Raw genomic sequence first — 20421 nt, forward strand, 5'->3', positions numbered from 1 at the left:
GCTCGGTACGAGTAAAGATCTCATATCGGATATTATATTGTTATCAATATGATGGCATGTGATGTCTCGTCATCGTGTCTCGAGCGTGTAAACCCGAAAAATTTGGTAAAATTGCGCAACTCGCCGTTTGTACAGCGTACAGGTACACGCACACACGCACACATGCACGTCTCGGTGATCTAAATAGATGCGTTAGAAAAAAAAAAAAAAAAAGAAAAAATAATAATGAAAAATACATAACAAAACGATTGAATGAGAAACGGTACTCGTACACGTCGTCGTCGTCGCTTCGTCTCTATCTGTGCTGTCGTCGTCGGCCGTGTATCGCATCACTCAGCCTCCGCCGCCACGATTTTGCGCTCACGGAGTTGTGTCATTTCGATCACGGACGACGACGGATGATCTAGTTTTAATAATGCGTCTTCAATAACGCGTTACGTTATTAATTTCGTGTTATTACATCGTCGCCCGTCCGCGTACAGTACCGAACCTATTATATTGCACTTATCGCGGTCGTCTAGCCCGTCGCCGCCGATACAATAATATATAATATAATCATTTATACATAGGACCTACGTATCTACGTATTATGCGAATAGACTGTGTTATACTGTACATAATACGAATACACATATTATTTATTATTATTATTATCGTCGTCATCGCGCCGACGTGTGTGTAATAACCGTTTAGTTTTTATTTTTTTTTCACGGCACGTTTCTTTTTTTCTTTATTATTACCGCGTATAAACGACTCGTTTTCGAAACACTTACTTTTAACTTTTATTATTATTATTATTATTATTGCACGCCAAAAATACGGGTATATACACACACCTTCCATTAGCTATATACACACACACACTGCACGTCCACGGTATATCGCGGTGTTTGTAAATCATATTATAATACATAACACGCAGTGTTCGGTAGGTTTGTTATTTTATGATAATATAATATGGGATAGGTATTAAATAAATCGTATATTTTCACAACCTTTACCGCGTGGGGATGGTTTAAAATGTGAATTAATAATAACAATAACTATATCGCTCTCTCGTTAAGTGCATAATACTCGAACTATATGACGTATACCTATATTATGTATGCTTGAATTTGTTTTTACAGTATAGTCAAAAAGACATATTCAACTTAAAATATACATTATATTATAATAATGAGTACCTATTAACGATGTATAAATTTGTAATTAAGTTTTAGCTGGTTAAATATAGACTATTATAAAAGATAATATAGTTACTTATATAATAGTTGGTTTTGCAAAACAATGTTTCTAAAATAAATGGAAATATAAATCTGACAAGGGTGACCAAGAAGTTAGAAGAGAAGGAAAAACAGAAGAATAAATTTCAAACAATGATTAGAGGTAGTTTTATTAAAAATATATATTCCTAAATTATTACAACAATACATTAATGCAAATATATACTTTCAAACTTATAATATTAATAAATGCCAACACTATACTGTAACGGTATTAGTAGTGATATTAGTGTGATACTATAATAAAAGTCTTAAATAACTGATAATATAATAGGTATTATAAGTAGGTATCTAAAAAATAATAATGTTATAATAAAAACAAAATACCTACAGTAACTTTTTATCACAAAATATTTAAAAAAAATAGTAACATAAAAGTTAATGTAAAATTATTAATAAAAGGTTAGGTTAAAAATACATTTTCAATTTTTTATAAAAGAAATAACATAAATTGCAATAAAAATAAAAAATCTGCACAAAGAAGTCAGACTATATGAACAAAAATATATATTACGTTAGACGTCTTAATGAAATAGAATCAAGACGAAAAATCCGTTTTGATAATAATATTAATTAGATACCACATAATGATCATACTTTTTAAGCATAACTAATATTATTATTATTATTTTATCAAAGACAAAAATATACCTACTCAATAAATTAAAAATATATTAATAGAAAAAGGAATTATTAATAATTATATACTTAAACGAATTGTGTATAAGCTATTATGTATATTATATACGCTATGAATGTAAGACAATGATATGGAATAATAATGTATTATAATTTATTGGCTCAATTCAACGGGGTTTTTTTCTTTCATAACAACAAGTAAATGTCGATATATTTAAATTTAAATGCCAAAATTATATGGAAATAATAACGACTTTGTGAAAGGCGTGACCACTTCCAAAACAGTTTTTGAGCGGTTTATATACTCGATTAGCTTTTAAACAAAATTCATAACACTTCTCACTGTCCTATACTCCTATTACAATTCTACGAAATAGTGCACTTGAAAAATGATTTTAACGCTGACAGCCGTAAAGTGGTATCTATTTTAGGTAAAGGTCATACACTATAGTATTCTATGATGAGTTAATGCGTTTCATATTTATACTGCTTTACTACTGTTATATTGTACTACACTACTGTCTACTACTGTTATATAGCACGATAATTTGGTGCCTACCACATTCAATTGGGGGCAACGAGTGTTCATTTATGATGAAATTTTATCATTTGAGGGCCAAAAACGTGAATAAAGAAAAATTTCCCGGCTCGAGTCTAAATGTGAATTGAATTTTGAAAATGTATTCATTTGTCGTTATTTGTACATACACATATAGACTACGATTGAGCATTAATCGGCACATATGACGTACGTATAATAGACGTTCATATTAATAAAAGAGCTAAAAAATTTCTAAAATAAGAAACACCGCATACTCTATTTACCAACATCTAGGGACTAGACACTTGTCTAACATAATGTTAGTATATTACCTACAACGTGGTTGGTGGTATATCGTAAGTGTTATGCAGTATAAATGATTATTATCTAATCAGGTCCTCGTATAAGTGGTACTCTGTGCTGCTTAGTGCTTATACACATTTAAATATCTGGGGATTTTTATCATGTCACGTCTGATTATAAAATTATTTTTTATAGGTAGGTTTATAAAATAAAATACATTTGTATTATTTTATTTATTGCAAATTTATTCATATTTATTATTGAGAATATTTATCATACATTTTAAACCTATTATTTTGAGATCGAACTCACTGTAATTATTAAAATGGACAAAATGTTAAAGGAATATTTTAATGGGCGCAATCTATTTTCCGTAATTCCGTATGGTAACACTAGTCAAAAGCCACAGTTATTGCAAAATTAGGTAACAATAGCAAATACATAGCGTCGGGTTAACCATCCTCCGTGTGATATTAGTTTTAGGTCGCAACCCTCACAGTATCTAAATTATTTCTACTATTATACGTTATTTTGTTAATAAAATTAATTTGAGTATATATTTTTTTTAATTATTGTCACTCATGTTTTGTATTAAAATTATTATATAATAATTTAATACTATGATTTATTAAAAACAAATTAAGAAAATACAAATATTGTTTAACATACCTATTTAGCTTGAACAAAAATATATTTAATTGCATTATGCAGTAAATTTTTATGCGTACTATATGTCAGCACTATAGTTTATTTAATTGAATTAAAAATATATTCACATTTATTACTTATTATAATGTACAAATTTACTAATAAATACTTAGACAAAAAAATATTCCAAGTATTAAGCATTGCGAAATAAAGTAATAAACAATAATATTAGAATTATGTATGACAGTTTAGTAAGAAAAATATATGTCATCTTAACTATTTGTCAATAATACAGGCTTGAATTTAAGTTACCTACCACCAAATTACACACATTATATTAATTTATACTATTACTTTTAGTATAAGTAGGTCTATACATCAAGGTATTAAATGAACTATTACAACATAATAGGTACATAATAATATTACTGTAAATGATAAATAAATAAATTAAAACATTATAATGTTCATTTTATGTAATTTAGAAATGGAATTCAACAAAATGTAAAAAAATGTACAGTTTTCGTATAGTAAAGTATATAATATTTTCGATATATTTTTTAGACAAAACTTTAGAGAAATTAACATGCTAATTCATTTAAAATTTAAATGTCCAATTTTCATTTAAGATTTAATTATTATTTAAACATTATCAAGTTACTAACTTATTAATTTTATTTAATTTATTAAAAAAATGTTTAATTACGTTTTATATTTATATTGATTTACAAGCGCTTTTTGAAATATTATTTTCAAATTACATTAACACTTTTATTAATAAAATATAAAAGGATAAAATTTAATGCGGATGAGTGCCATCTATTTACATAACAATAAAAAAAAAGTGTGATTTAATTGCTTTTATTTTATTTGGAGAACCTCCTTGTATAAAACACTGAAATGATTTTCAATTTATTTTTGTTAGTTATTATTTTATTTTATTATTCAATATTAATTAATTCTATGAATAATTTTCATTTTTTTATTATTTATTTATTATAATAACATAAAACAATTAGTAACATTATAGATGTAACCATAGTATAAAATTCATATGTTAAAGGTAGTCTAAGAATGATGCCCATTGTTTGTTGTTGATACTTAGTATTACGACAAGTATTGATAAAGATTTAGAAATCAGCATTACTATTTGAAACTGATTTCGGTAGCTTTTATAGTTTATTAGGTAATAATGAGATATAAAATGTATTAATTAATTATAAGTCCTACGTAAAATAAAATAATATATTTTTATTTCACTAAATGTTTGACATTTAAAGTGTAAGTTTTTATAAAAAATTCGATATTTAAATGAAGAATAACAATTTAAATTATTTCGATGAAATTCAAAAATATTATTCATAGAGACTTGAAACTTTTCCAAGTATTATATCTATTTTGTTTCACTATGTAACATGGTATTTTCAAAATATTTAGATTTATTTTAAGCGTTTGTCTATTTTATACGATAAACTAATTCACACCGTCGTACGGTGTTGACAACGACTCAAAAGTTAATGACAATAATAAATTAAGACATCAATTTATATTATTATAATAATTAATAATGTAATGTATATTCATGAAAAATTAATTGAACTTGCCGTTTAGTTAATTACTATTTTAATAAGACAAATCACTAATAATAGCCCTAGATAATTAATATAATTAGTGGTACAGATGTCTGACAGTATGTTCTCCGATCAGAATTTATTGTCTTATGTACGAAACTATGATTTATCATTGAATTCAAATTATTTAGCACATTCATTACAGTGACCTACTCATCAATGATGAAGTACACTCGACATCTACAACTGCAGTGCAGTAGAGTGGTTATCTACTTGCCCGCATTTTTAAGTTCAATTTCGTAACAGTTAGGTACACATTCTGTAGGTTTTTAAATAGGTATTATAAATTTGAGAAGTGGATATCAAAGCTTAATAATTCTGTCACCGATAATTTTTCAATCGGTCGTTATTAAATTATTACTACCTAGTACCTACCAACGCCAACAGTATTATAAAATATTTCCAAACTATATTAACAATAACGCAATATTCATTTACTACGCATTTCAAACACACATCTTATGAATAAGCGCACCATCGCTATATAATATTAATACATCCATTGGCAATATTTATATGCTAAGCCACAAAACATAAACGTATAATGTAGACGCACATAATAGCTTTTTCTTGAGGTTTCGTTCGACCAGTACTCATCAAAAGTAGAAGGGATAACATTACAATAATCCTATAAAAGGGTCAAACAAAAACAACATCGCTTCAGTCTCCGTCAGTAAAAATTTCAAGACACATCGTCGATACCATTATACACTACAATTTTATTTATTATTCAAACAAATACTTTCCGTATGTGTACAGACAGTGCACTCTTATTTAATATTGTATTATGTTGGGTTTTTCGAACGTTCGGGTATGATCACATAGGATTATCTATAGTACTTTTGTATTCTTTTACTATTAGCCAAACTAACTCGCTATTTTATTTATATATCACACCTACTTCTACCTTATTTATTTTTAAGCATTAAACTCTATGTAGGTGTCTATTAACTTAGGAGGATATTGTCTGTCAGCACACTGTTTGTTTTCTCTCTGTGAACCATACACAACAACCTAATCTTTTTTTTTTATATATTATTGAGTAATCTTAGAGAAAAATCGACCATTATAAAACCGATATAGAATAATATTTTTGAGGGTATGAAACATCGATTTGTCTAAATATTGTCTTAAAACAATTTAAACATCATTTAAATTAAATTTTTTTTTTTTTGAAAGTCAAATACCATATCAAATACAATAAAATAATAAAATATAACAATGATAGATATGTCAATTCCTCAAAAATATTATTCTCTATATTTTTTTTAATAAGTGATTTTAGCCTTAGATAACTCAAAAATCTTAAAGAAACGATTTTAGGTGAAAGAGTTTTATCTGTGTTGCGCATGAGTCTGAGAGAGAAAATAAATATTGCGCTGACATCCCCTTTTATTGTAATTTTAATCTCGTATTTATTTCTAGTTATAGAGTAATAATATTATTAGATTTCATTACTAATTAGCTTATTTAGAATTGTAAGATTGATATTTGATAGGTTTACTAGATCAAATTATTCTTTTGTTGTTCCGTTTCACTTTCACATCATTTATTACGATAAAAATCGTACTATTCACCATATGATACATTATGTCCGTGGAATGCGCATCTAAGCTTCTTTTAATTTATTAATATTATTATTGTTATTTATATAAAAGTACATAGTATGCTTTTTTATTATTATTATTTAGTATCACCATATAAATAATTAATTAGTTTATTGAATAAGCTAGTAGTATGTGATTATTTAAACACATTTGATTGTAACTTGTAAGTCAGTGAGCAGTATATAAATAGTAGTCTCGTGTGTATTAATATTTAAAATGTAGAGTATGCTTTTAATTAAGCTTTCAAACACCGTATAATTTATTATATCCAATATTACATTGTATAATTACTTTAAGATTCCCACTTGTCAATAATAAATTAATAAACAACATGTATACATTCCTACTATATTATAAAATGTATATAAACAGTGTTCGACCTAACTTAAATTATCTCATTTGCAACAATAAAATGTATGAATTAGAATTCATCTCAATATTGTATTGACTTTCTTGTAAATGTAGTACATTATAAACACATACGAATAATGATTCGCGATAAATTAATTGGATTGGGAATTAAATATTGTAGTGACTGTTACTGACCATCATTAAACTCAACGCTATTGTGACGTACATCTGAAATTATATTAATATCGTATCGCATACAGTAACAGTTAAAACCAAGTTATAAGTGAAAAACGGGTGTACCTAAATAAATTTCACCGAAAGGTAAAAAAATTATGTGATAGAAAAAGGTATACATCTAAATTGCACTGAACAAAAAACGACAAACACCTGTGAGTCGTTTCACACAGTATTTGAGAAATATTTTTCCTCCCTCCATTCAAATATTTTTGTTTTTATGAAGTTTAAAATGTATGAAACTTATATTAGAATAAATAGCGTTGAAAAAGATAATAAGGCTAAAAATTACAAATACAAAAAACAAAAAATCCTAGTTGAAGAAAATATACTCAAATACCTATATAAATAAATAGAAATTTAGATATGTTTGAATATGTAAAAAAGATAAGCTATCACTACAAAAAAGTTTAATAAGGTAATAAAATGAAAATCTATATGATGGGTAGCTATATGTTTTTCTTATTTGCATTTTATTTTTTTAGAAAAGTAAAAATGAACACTACTATACAAGTTGTAACAGCCGTACAACTCAATCATTTTGTAACGTATTAACTCTTGAATTATAAAAATTAAACTAAACAAGACGATTTTTGTATTCTTAACAAAAAAAAAAATTTTTGGAGCAATTGATGTATACTTTTTTATTACACTTTTTTTTGTACTTGCGCAATAGATGAATGTTATACAGGTAGTTTAAAAAAAAGGCGCAATTGACAAACACCGTGAATAACATGTTTAATACAGTAGTAAATAATAACAAGCTAAAAGCACATCAAGAATAAAGAGATGAAGGCATTAAACGTCCCCAAACACTCCAACCACTAAAAATGTACCGTGATACATATAATACATATAGGTCATAGCTGCCATAGTCTATATTCTATAGCAAGCGGGTCTTCAATTTTTATAGAGGCAACTGGTCACACATTTTTTTTTTTTAATTCAAAAGCTGAATTTGTAATATTATCATGTAGATATTAAATGATTGAAAATGTATCTATTTAATTATTATAATAAAATATATGAATATATTTTTAAAATATAATTATATTATTGATATTTACTTTTGAATTAATACCATTTTACCGTAAAACAGTACGAATAAGTGCATAGTTTAAAATAGAAATGGGTAAATAATATCTTAAAATTAATCTAGGTACATCTATAAAAAATTTCATTCCGTTAATAACATACGTAGAAGTTCTAAGGTAACCATAACAATATTAAAAAACAATTATTTTAATTATAATTTTGTTTTTCCGTATAGATTTCCGTTTTTCTTAATTTTTGTTAGTTTATTCCGATTAAAAAAAAAAAAAAAAAAAAAAAAAAATGAGAATGAGAATTTTTAATTTTTACATCTCTAAAATACAGATCTAATTTTCTATCCAAAACTACCTTCGAAATCAAAATATCGAAGCTATTTTCGACTATTTACTGTACATAGACACACAAAAAATAAAAGTAATACAAAAGTAATATAAAAGTAAGTAAAAGTAATAGTAAGTATTTTAACATACATATTATTCTTAAAATCGGACTTAAAATAAAAACAAGGGTGGGCTACAGGTTGAATACCTTTTCAGTGGAAGTAATTGCGTAAGAGGTTTCCACAGCGTCGTCAGTTCAAAAAAAAAAAAGTTGAATACCCCTGGTTAATAGTCTCTGTCGTGTATTTGTCACACACACACACACACACACACATATTTCGCTGTTTAACACAATAACACGTGACATATATAGTTGCCGGGTGTCCTCGTAGGATTTCTTTGTTATAAAAGGGATCGCAACAATCGAGCAACAACCACCCGGACAGCTGGGCTCCAATAAGGCGGGCTGTAGGTATATAGTTTTTCTTTACCCGTCTTATATTTTTATACAGTAAACTCCGCTTAATGGGTTACATAAATTCAGGACGTTCAAGTCGTTTTGATTTTATTAGCTGATCGATTCCATAAAACATTTTTTTTTTTTTTTTTATCATTCTATGCATTTATACGTAATACGTACCTATGCTTAAAATAAAATGAAGTAAAGAAACTGTTTACTTGAGAATCTACCAATTTCATTATTTTAGCCGGAAATTAACATCCCTACTTAATTAATATATATACATAATTTTTAACGATTGATAATTAAATATATAATAATGTATAATATAGGTAAATATTATGTACATTGTACATACTACATAATGCTGTAATTGATTTTGATTATTTTGAATACCATAAACACAATAATGTTCATTAAAGTAATTCAATTATATCTGATACGGTACTTGGAGATTCTATTAAAAGGTTAAATTACTATGAGTAGTATTGGTTTAGGATTTTTATTTTTGATTCCGCAATAAACTGTTGATTCTTTAAACCAGTGATCACGTTAAGCATATAATAATAATATACATTATACAATATACGTGTTTGATGTTTCACTGTTTAACACGTATTACAATATTACATAAAAGCCGGGTGTCCTCTCTTTTTAAAAGATCACAACAACTGCTCGCATCTTCTCGTGTCCTTTCACCTATTTTTTTTTATAATGGATCATTAATCCTCTACAATCACACACAATATTTTCTATTTTATTATCTTTCTTTTTAACAAATCATTCCCATGTATTTACACTATCTCTCTTTTTTATAATTGTATTCTACTACACAACAAACTCAACAGCCATATGTACTTTATCGCTATTTAGTTTACTAATTATTGTACATTTATGTATAATTCATGCTTGTTTAATATAGAATGGGAGTCGCCTCATCGAAATAAATTAACTTGGTAGTCGTGTATCAAAAAAAGGTCGCGCACCACCGATTTACAATAATAATACTACGAAAAAACTCCGAAATCCGGTTCTGTAACGAAATACTAATATTCTACCCAGGGAGTCGTGCGCGTTCGTAAATATATTTATATTCGACGTCAACCACCGTCCTTGATGAAATCAGCCCGGTACAGCTGCTTAGATGGCGCCACTCCGTGCGCAACAACGTTCGAAAATGCACACCCTTAGGCGCATCCCTCTGAAATAATATCCTCGTGGCGCGTCGGTGGTCGCCGTTCCAATCAATCTTTGTATACGCGTGTGTGTGTGTATCATAACGCTCCGAGCGTAGTGATAGTAGTGTATATGGTGTAATCAAAAAAGCGTTTTTGGGAATTTATACGTATCGTCTTTGCAGTCACAGCAAGTGCAATACCACTACATCTTTACGCAAAACGAAACAAAGGAGAAAACCTACGGTTGTTTGTGATATAATTATTTATTTATTGTTTGTATTGTTCTTAGATCGGCTATAAAATGGTAGATGTATCATATATACGACACGATACTAAAGGTATTTAGTTAAGCACGCTTTACATGCACATAATATACGTATATATAAATCGCTTGATATATGTATATAGCAGTTAACTTAACCGATCTTTAACACTTCTGACATTATAGATAACAAAGAAGAAGCATTGGTTACGTCGTCATATTTAAATTATAGCCCAGAAGTTCTGCCTCGTCGGCCGGAACCTGAGTATATATTTCTAGAAGGCGCTGGTTCCAAAAAACGTGGACGTTTTGAACTGTGTTTTATTGAAATCGGTACGTGGTACACTGTGGGTGCTACAATCGGTACTGCACGAGGATTACATCATGGCATGAAAATTGTAAAGCGCGATAAACAAAATCGTACATATAACAGGACACAGTAAGAACATTTAATATTGTTATTTTCTTTATAAAATATATCAAATTATCAACTATAATTTAATATATTGTTATTATTGTGTTTATTAGAAAGTAATAACATGATTAATATGTGATATTTAGGTTGATAAATAATGTTTTAAAACATGGAGGTAGTGTATCAAATAGATTTGGAACGATATTTGTATACTACAGTATTTTTGGTATAATACTAGAGGAGAATCGAGGTGATAAATATGATAACTATAATAGTATCATTGCTGGAACAAGCGCAGGACTTCTATATAAATCTGCAAGTAAGTTTTTAATAATTTAATTATTTTTTTAAATTTTAATACAGTTTATTTTAGTATATTGTGAACGTATTTGTAGGTTTAGATTTAATTTTTACTGCTTATACAACTTATGTACATTTTATATAGATACATAACTTAATTGTAATACATTTTTAGGTATCATCTTATCACTTATTCATTATTATAAATTAAAAATCATATAATGTAATATCTCAGTAATGTGAGTAATGGAAAATGATATCAAAACAAAAACTGTGAATATAATAAAAACCATTGTAATTGTAAAAATTTATTCTAGTAATACAGTTCCATAAAAAAATTTCCTTAATAAATATTTACTTTTTTACTAAATTTTGCTATAAGATATTTACGAGTTAATGATAAAAAGCCATTAATGAATATTCTCTCTTAAAATTAAGAAAATATTTTCAAGTATAAGGTAGGAATTAGGAATAAATTTATTTTAAAAATCATAACAACTATCCATTAAAATTTATTTGTACATAAAATTAGAAATTTTTTATCGGTAGGTACTGGCATGAATAACTGATGTATACAAGTATATGTACTAGTGCGTTTGTATATAGGTATAGTAATTGTTGATCCAATTTTCATTTTCTTATTGATATTTTAATCATGAGTATTATTATTTAATTATGTAAAACCAAAAAATAAAAACAACTTTGGCATACTTCTGATTTTGATCCATAAAATATGAAAATATAAGTGTCATTTTGGAAAAACGTTTTTGAAAATTTTTTTCATATTTCAAGTACCTAGGTATTTAGGTAATCGAATATAAATATTGAATTGTATTAAAAATTGTTTTTGAAAAAAAGTTAAAAATTAAAGTTTGATCCAAGGTTACTGAATCCGTGTAAAAATAATTCTATAGAGGTTCTCAGACTATGAAACGCATATCACTAGTGGTTTGTGAAAAACAGAAAACTACACGAAAGCACTGAAAATAATTCGAATTTGTACTTGTATTTTATTAATGTCTGTAAGAACACTGAAAATCATATATTTTTAATACAATGTATTGAATTTTATATTTTGTGTAAATATTATTTATTATCATATATCCTATCTTTTTGATATAAACGTGTAAAAATATAGAACAGTTTTATTTTTTGTCATTAGCGGTACCTATGTTACTGATGTGTAATATACATATTTTATTATGTATCAAATCACTGCTATACCCTACCCTAATGAATTTTTGACTATCTATTGTTTTGTAACTTAATTTTACTTTCAACAATTTTTATTATTTTGAAATATATACAAACGATACGAGTCTAGTAGATACTTAGTATCCAATTTGAATCTACTTACATGATTATTTAAATGTAAAATAATTTAAATATGGTATGTAGTTTATAGTAATGAAATTAAAATAAATTGAAAATATTTCAGGTGGTCTTAGAAATTGCGGCATTGGTGGTCTTATCGGATTCGGCTTAACAATGATGTACAATTTGATTTCATCAAAGTTTACAGTTATAGAAAAATTAAAGAAAACCACCATCCATCCAGGAAACCGATAAAAATATTATGTACATCACAGGTGTCCAATACCTCATACTCCACCCAATTTTGTTCAACTATAGTACATCGTATAGTTTGTATTATTTTTTTTAGTTATACATTATATACAATATACATTGTCATAATTATATACAATTCTAAAATATTATTTTTTTTTTAAAAAGGTCTTTTAATATATAAGCTAGGTATAGTCTTTTATCTTGAAATTTTGTAAAATTAATGATTTCTACCTAGTGAATACAGTTATTTTGTTATTTAATAAAATAAAAATAATTTTCAAAATCATATTGAAAATAAAATAATTTTAAAACAATTATTGACAAGAACAAACACTATTATGTGAGGATATTATTGAATATTTTACAAGATTGTGTATATTTTTTTGTTTAAAATACACATAGAATGATATTTTGATTGTTATAAGATATATATCTATTACCTCATAGTTTATAATTTATCTTTATTAACTCAATTATTACAAATAATATATATTATAAATTATTTTATCTTTTTTCATATAATTGTGTTTGATAAAATACATATTATTATCATTTTATACGGTTTTGTACAAAAATGGAGGTTTCTTTCTATAATCTTGCCTAAATACACCAACCATCTGTTACATTCATTGATTTAACTATTCACTATGTATCTAATATTTTTTTTTTTTATATACTGAATTAAAATAAATTGTGCGTACCTACTGATGTATTCAAATTTAAATTTATTGTGTTAAGAACTAATTAATTATTTTAAATGCTATTGTTTTATAAATACTGAATGTATTAAGCATATATTATGCATACCTACTGTATAAGTCGATCAATATAATATAAAATCAATTATTTTACTACACTTAACTTGCACGATGTTTGTACTTTCACATGGTATTTTTGTAATAATTTATTCAAACTTACAAGTTATAACGTTATAATAACTAATCATAATTGTGATAACAGTATTTTGTAATGTAATAATGTATTCAAACTTTAACGTTATAACAACTTATTATAATTGTGATAAATTATAGTTCAAAGTAAGCTACAATAATTGAGAGTAATGAAATTTATTTGTAATTTTGAATTACCATCTAAGTATTTGTTATTATTATAATTACTAACTTTATATAATTATAAATTCATTTATAATAACATCTACATCCTTTAAACAAGTTTGTGGTGGTGGTAGAGAGTTACAATTTTCATACGATTAGATTAAAATAACAATTAGAAAATGATTGACTATGCAGAATACATATAGATAGAATTTTAAATTATGTAATTAAACTTTTAACTACGTTATTGTTTCATAATATTGTTATACAAATTATTCTACTGGCGTGAGTAACTAATTTGTTAACAAATACTTTATTTATACTAGACTTCTTAGAATTCCTAGAGTAATTTAACACATATTTTTTTTATGAAGTGACAAAAAAATGCGGGTTAAAAAACGTAGGTATTATGTTGTCGTTTTTATTTTTTGAGTAACTTTTGCGAGCCGCTAGTCACGAAGCTTTATCACGTGCGCTCAAACTTCCGATAGTTCTTGCGCTGCATTTTATATTCTACCATCAATCAACCTAAGTCTGTAGGTGTGTATAGTGTATATGTGTATAACGCTAAACAAAAAATAAACATGTTCATAGATCTAATCTTATGAATGTTACTATATTGTGCGGGTGGTGTGACGTGTGTGTGTGTAAAAATAAGTTACTCGCCGCCCGGCAACGAATTACGTATGCGTAAAATATAAGTTGATATTTAATAAGAAATAACATATTGTACCTAATGTTTTAAGGTTTAAACATAAGTTGAAAAATTATATTGTTTTACATTAGTCTTAATACATGCTTTAATATAAAACGTTGTGTTACATGTTAGCTGCAAAATGTTCATAATACTATGTTAGTAAAAATTAGTGTTTCGATAATCATAATATTATCAAATTTGTAAATTAGAAAATTATGTTTAATAGTCAAGCTATGAAGTCATCTTTTATATTATTGACTAATGTTTTAAAATAAGATAACTAATTTTGTTTCATTATGTATATTTTTTTTACTTTAATAATTGATCTGTTTGTATGGTATATTATCACCATCATTTATCAGCGGCACCACTAGCTAATGTATGCCAAATGGCTAATGCTTTTATTTTCTGAGGTAAAGGATCCAAAATAACTGATTTGTGAGAAGCTTTTTTTTATGTTTTCCAATTGTTAGTATAATTGCATTTAAATATTGGTAACAACAATCATATTTGTTGGACATAATTATTTATAAGTTTATAACTATTTCAATGATTAATACCTACATAAAATAATTAAAATTTAGGCGTGGTTGTAATTTTTGATCCTTAACTATTGCTTCAATAATCTCTACCTATTGCATATCTGTATGTGATACCTAATTTTGCTGATTACAGGTATATTTAGTACTCGGGTTTGGGCAATAATCATTTATATGTATCAAAGGATAAATTACGTAACCAAGTTACATTCGTAATTTATAACTTGTAATGAGTTCCCTAATTTTAAAATGTTACTGATTACAATTTTAATTGAAACTTAAAATAAAATATTTATACATGTATCTAAATTCTAAAGATTAATTTAAATAGGTCCTACAATTAAATTATATTAATATGAAATGTGTTGTACTTAATTTTTAAAAATTAAAATCATGAAAGTTGTATTTTGTAAAAAAAAAAACTATCTTGATAATTATTATTTAGCTATTTATTTAAAGTTTAACCAGAATCATTCCATTATATGTGTTATTTAATACATTGACTATGTACCTGCTAACTACCTATTAATTTTTGATTTTCTATAATATTAGTAATATATAACATGATTACAAAGATAAGAATTTTGTTATTGTTATGATAGTTATATTTAATGAGATATTAACTATAAATGTTTGTATTCAAAATAAATATTAATGTTATAAAATATAAATAGTAAACGTATTATTGCATTATATAAAATTGACTTATAAATGTATTTACTGTCTATGTGTTATTATTATATTAATTTCGTATCAACATAATATATTATATTTATCGTTTGATTATGCTTGTATATTTTCTTTAATCAATATTATTATGCTATAAACACATTAAATACTTATATTAATTGATACATTTTATAATATTTTGTAAACAATATTTTAATAAACTTAAATGTGGATACTATTGAATTGTAGTTATTACTAACTGTTACTTAATGGTTTGAATAAAACATTTTTTTTTCGTGAACGAGTCATACATACAATAAATACTCAACTCCATATTTTCTCGAAGAAATAAATGTAAACAATTAAATGCCTAACTTATACCCTTAAATGTAACTTTAAACCTGTTACAAATTTCTAAAGTATAAAACGTATCTTGTTACTCCACAGGTAGGTACACAATTTAACGTACCTTGTAATTGTAACCCGTTACAACTTACAACTTATCGAGTAACTTGACATTTTCTAAAGATATCTAATATTATTATACTTAAACGATAGTTTAAAATGTATTCAGCAAGGATATTATTGTTTGAAGAAATATTAAAATAACATATATGTGTAAACTATCTATGTACTAATAAGTCATATAGGAATATTGCCAATATTGGACAGTATATATTTAAGTTCATTATATTATATATCAATATAACTATTGAATATATACCAATGTTTAGCCACTTATTTTCAGTTTAAAATATTAATTTAATTAAGTATTTATTAAACCTTTAATACTTTAATTGGTATCTTGAACAAAGACAATATTTAAATATAACTCTGTTAATGTAATATTTTATTAGACAAAAAAAACTTGTTTTTCTGTTAATTGTACGTTAAACATAATCATATGAGTCATAAATGCAATATGCATCTATGCCATCTATAGGAGCTGACCCGGTTTGTTTTTATGGTAATTAAATTTATGTGTCCTAATTTGCCTTTATTTAGTATTAAAAAAAAATGTTGCGCCTATAGATTTTTATAAGTATTATGTTTTCAAATATATACTTACGATATTATAATCCATATAACCATATTATATAATATATATGTTAGATTTATTTTATACATAGAATAAATTAATAAAATATAATAGGTATGATATGTTATATTGTTATGTGTTATCGTTGTTGTTTATAAAATATTAAAATGCCATTTTAGTAAATATATAATAGTCAATTTAAAGTCACCAGTGTTTTAATTGTTTTCAATTTAAACTTATTTACTTGGTTAAAAAGATCAAAAGTTTATACTAGCAAGAAAATATTGAAAATACATAGTCTCAGTTTTTTTTTTTTTATTTGATAAACTAACAAAACAAATAAGATAATTTTTAATTATTTTACTGTAATTCAAAAAGCATTAATCTTAAGCTTTAAGTACTTTTCATAACTTATTTTGAATATATTTTTAACACACAATTATTGTGTTATATCTTCATTAACTATAATCCATAATCCCATCAGTGTTCTTGAGCTCGTTAGTAGTGTATTTCATAATTTCCTTGTACAAAATGTCCCAATCCTTTGATGTCAAATCCTATAAAAAAAAAATCAATGACTTGTTTCAATTTTTAATTTCAATTGTGTCACATACATCAGTCATATCTAATTAAATAAATTTTGATAGCAACCAAAATGACATCAGAATAAATTCGCTGAATAATATAGGTTAACTGTCACGCTAAAACTTCAAGACTTACTATTATCGCCATGTAGGATCTAATAATCCGACAGTATACTGTCTTAGTATATATACTTCTACTACCAGGCTTTAACCGAGCAGTTCAAATTAATTTCTATGGCATATAAATTTGTATGAAAAATACTTTGGTATGGCCCCCTTGAAAATTATTTGAAATTGTTTTGAAAAACCAATATTATCTCTTAATATATTTTTATAAAATGGAAATTTAATCAAAAATCTAAATACGAGAATTCATAAAAATCGATCATGGCAATCTCGTCAAAGTTATTGTTAGATCAATTCATCCTACGGCCTACTTAGCAGTTAACCTGTTAATCAGCTTATAATTATTTTTTTATCAATTTTATACAAAATGTTAAATAATTTATTACTTACAAAAATACTTTTTTCAAAAATATCCGAATTTTCTGATTTTACGATTGACACATCGTTTGATTGTATATTAGTTTCTATAATAGATTGCTTTTCATTCTAAAAACAAGTAACGTTCAAAAACAAAATGCAAGAGTCCCTGTGTATGGCATGTAATTGAAGATTTTTTTAATTACTTTTTGTGCATCAAATTGATTTTCGTTTAAACTTTCGGTTTTATTTTTATTTTCGACAGATGCTATCACTGTTGATTCGTGGGCATGATTAATAAGCTCAAACTCATCGTTCAACGTACAAGCATTTTTATTACTTGATTCATAGATCAATCTTGTACCCATTAAACCTTTAAAGAAAATAAATTTAAACAGACTGTACAACAATTTGAAAACAAAAATTAGTTTATTTATAATATTAAACATATCTTTTTATTCAAATAGATCAGACATTAACATATAATATGGCAAAATTCGTAAATGTTATTATTAGGAAAACAGTTGCATAGTAATTTCTTTAGTTTATTTTTATTTCATGTATATTATATTATAAATAGAATTACAGTTTTTTTTTTAAATTTATTTAATTTTTAAAATTTAAGAGGGATTATTCTTCTCAGAGTTATTTTTTTCGTGATTTTCTACCACCATAATAAATGTTTACAGCACTTTTTCACGATCACACGCCAAAATATATTATCCTGACACAAAAATATTTATCGCATACATATTATCACACATGTTAATAACACTATAATATTTTTTTTAGGAAAACCAACATTTAGGCGTGTAATCGTCCAAACGTTGTGAACATACATTATAAATTACTATGGTTTTGTGTTACACAGAAAAAAATGACTTTGTGGGAGATTATCACACTTAAACTTTAAAAATCTCTATGCCAAAAATGCTGTGAATATACAAAATACATGTTACTTTAAACATTGTACTAAAAATATTAAAAATCATGAATATTAAAGATAAAAATATACGCACAAAACTAGTATTATATTAAAATATAAATTAAAAAAAAAAAAAAAAATTATAATTAATAATAAACTGATTTACAATATTTGATTGTAAAATTTACTATCATATACGTTTCCAAATTTTTTTTTCTGTAAAATTATGTATATGTATAATATAATATCAAGTATCAGCTATAAAATTGTTGTATAAAACACGAGTTAACTACTGCTGCTGAGGATAGACTGCGTAGTTATATGTACTCGTAGTATAAAATTATGTGTATATGTAATCGACAATCGTAGTATAGTAGGTATTGTTATTATTTTAATTACTTAGTATTTTATCGATATAAATCGGTAAATATTTTATCGGTATGTAATTGTATTCTTAGATATAAAAGTCTAATACTTAATCTAACAACATAATATAGCAATGATACAATTGATAGACGTTATAATATAGTTAATGGAGCAAAAGTATCTACTAATTAGTAAATTTTTACAAAAAAAAAACCCGAAACATGTGCGATTTTGTGCAAAATAAAACTTTCTATAAATTAATCTATTGATTTGGATTTGTAGTAATTGTTTCCGTAGGATTTAGAATACGCCATAAAAAGATGCAATTGCACGGAAATTCGGTCTTAAGTAATCGTTCGTTAAAGAGCTCTAAATGTATAGTTATTAGCCACAATGGCTCGCACTATAAGGTATGGTAATAATATACTATAGTAAATATTGTATGCTATTAGTGCTTAACCGACTAGTCGGAATAATAACACAGGTAAAACATAGATAGACTACGTTAATGAATAAAAAAAGTTAATAAGAGGTGAACGTCTCCACAATTATACAATGAATAAATAAACAGTAATTGTAATGATAATTTAATTAATAATACGTGAATAACAGTTTACGTGTACAGAATATTATATATAAATAGAAGTAAACGATTTAGCAATATAATAACGAAATAAATACGACCATGATAGCGCCGACGAAATTATATCAGTTATCATGGAACTGATTGGCGGCGGGCGATTTGTGCGACGACGGTGACGACTTCTCAGCCCCTCCGCAGACCAATGTCCTTACGTGCGAAACGACAATGCGTCGAAAATAACAATCTGGTGCGTCTCGAGATTACGCGGTTTAGTATACAAAAAATTGTCGTAAACGAACGGAAAAACGCACAAACCACTGCAGACTTACGACACCGCGAAAAGGGTGTCAAAGAACGCGGAGTAGGTACTTCCGTGTATCGATTTCGGTTCGGAAAAGATAACAAAATAAACGGTCGTGTTGTTCGACAAACGATGGACCAAAACGGTCAATCACAAACGAAAAACCACAAAATGCCGGAAATACGGTGGAGCGAAAAACTGAACACGCGACAATAAGCACGGCGGGCGGCTCGCCGGAATACGTAAGACGGCCGCACGGACATCGTCAATGATGTAGATAAATATTAGTCTGCGTGTGAGTCGCGAACAGTAATCATACTGGATCACATAAATTACACCTACGGAAACAACGACTTTTGAAAAACGTGTCGATGAGACCATGACCA

General features: G+C 26.2%; 2 protein-coding genes across 4 annotated transcripts; one reads left to right on the forward strand and one right to left on the reverse strand.

The window, feature by feature from the left end:
* Positions 1–8477: 8477 nt before the first annotated feature.
* Positions 8478–12965, forward strand: LOC114122722 (mitochondrial import inner membrane translocase subunit Tim23-like). 3 transcript variants are annotated; one of them, XM_050206025.1, is made up of 5 exons: positions 8478–8726; positions 10431–10586; positions 10697–10949; positions 11072–11240; positions 12664–12965. In XM_050206025.1, the coding sequence occupies exons 2-5, from the start codon at positions 10550–10552 to the stop codon at positions 12709–12711; spliced, it is 507 nt and encodes a 168-aa protein (XP_050061982.1). In that variant the 5' UTR covers positions 8478–8726; positions 10431–10549; the 3' UTR covers positions 12712–12965. The 3 variants fall into 3 exon arrangements, with proteins under 3 accessions (XP_050061982.1, XP_050061980.1, XP_050061981.1); XM_050206023.1 differs by having other exon boundaries at positions 11072–11244; positions 12664–12957; XM_050206024.1 differs by having other exon boundaries at positions 10538–10586; positions 11072–11244; positions 12664–12957.
* A 4112-nt stretch (positions 12966–17077) lies between these two features.
* Positions 17078–18870, reverse strand: LOC114122711 (uncharacterized). Its single transcript, XM_027985453.2, has 3 exons — positions 18067–18870; positions 17894–17989; positions 17078–17350 (listed from the first exon to the last, which is right to left on the reverse strand). Exons 1-3 carry the CDS (start codon positions 18307–18309, stop codon positions 17252–17254), a joined length of 438 nt encoding a protein of 145 aa, XP_027841254.2. The 5' UTR covers positions 18310–18870; the 3' UTR covers positions 17078–17251.
* Positions 18871–20421: the final 1551 nt, after the last annotated feature.

This window comes from Aphis gossypii, chromosome X, assembly GCF_020184175.1.
Source record: "Aphis gossypii isolate Hap1 chromosome X, ASM2018417v2, whole genome shotgun sequence".
In the NCBI taxonomy this organism is placed as follows: Eukaryota; Metazoa; Arthropoda; class Insecta; order Hemiptera; family Aphididae; genus Aphis; species Aphis gossypii.

Excerpts from the sequence above, each read along its gene's own strand:
- LOC114122722 (XM_050206023.1), top strand. The coding sequence starts at position 10,550 with ATGGTAGATGTATCATATATACGACACGATACTAAAG. Across the intron at positions 10,587-10,696 it reads TATACGACACGATACTAAAG|ATAACAAAGAAGAAGCATTG; the intron begins GTATTTAGTTAA and ends CTGACATTATAG. Across the intron at positions 11,245-12,663 it reads ACTTCTATATAAATCTGCAA|GTGGTCTTAGAAATTGCGGC; the intron begins GTAAGTTTTTAA and ends AAAATATTTCAG.
- LOC114122711 (XM_027985453.2), bottom strand. The coding sequence starts at position 18,309 with ATGTTTAATATTATAAATAAACTAATTTTTGTTTTCAAATTGTTGTAC. Across the intron at positions 17,990-18,066 it reads ATCAATTTGATGCACAAAAA|AATGAAAAGCAATCTATTAT; the intron begins GTAATTAAAAAA and ends ACTTGTTTTTAG. Across the intron at positions 17,351-17,893 it reads TTTTTGAAAAAAGTATTTTT|GATTTGACATCAAAGGATTG; the intron begins GTAAGTAATAAA and ends TTTTTTTTATAG.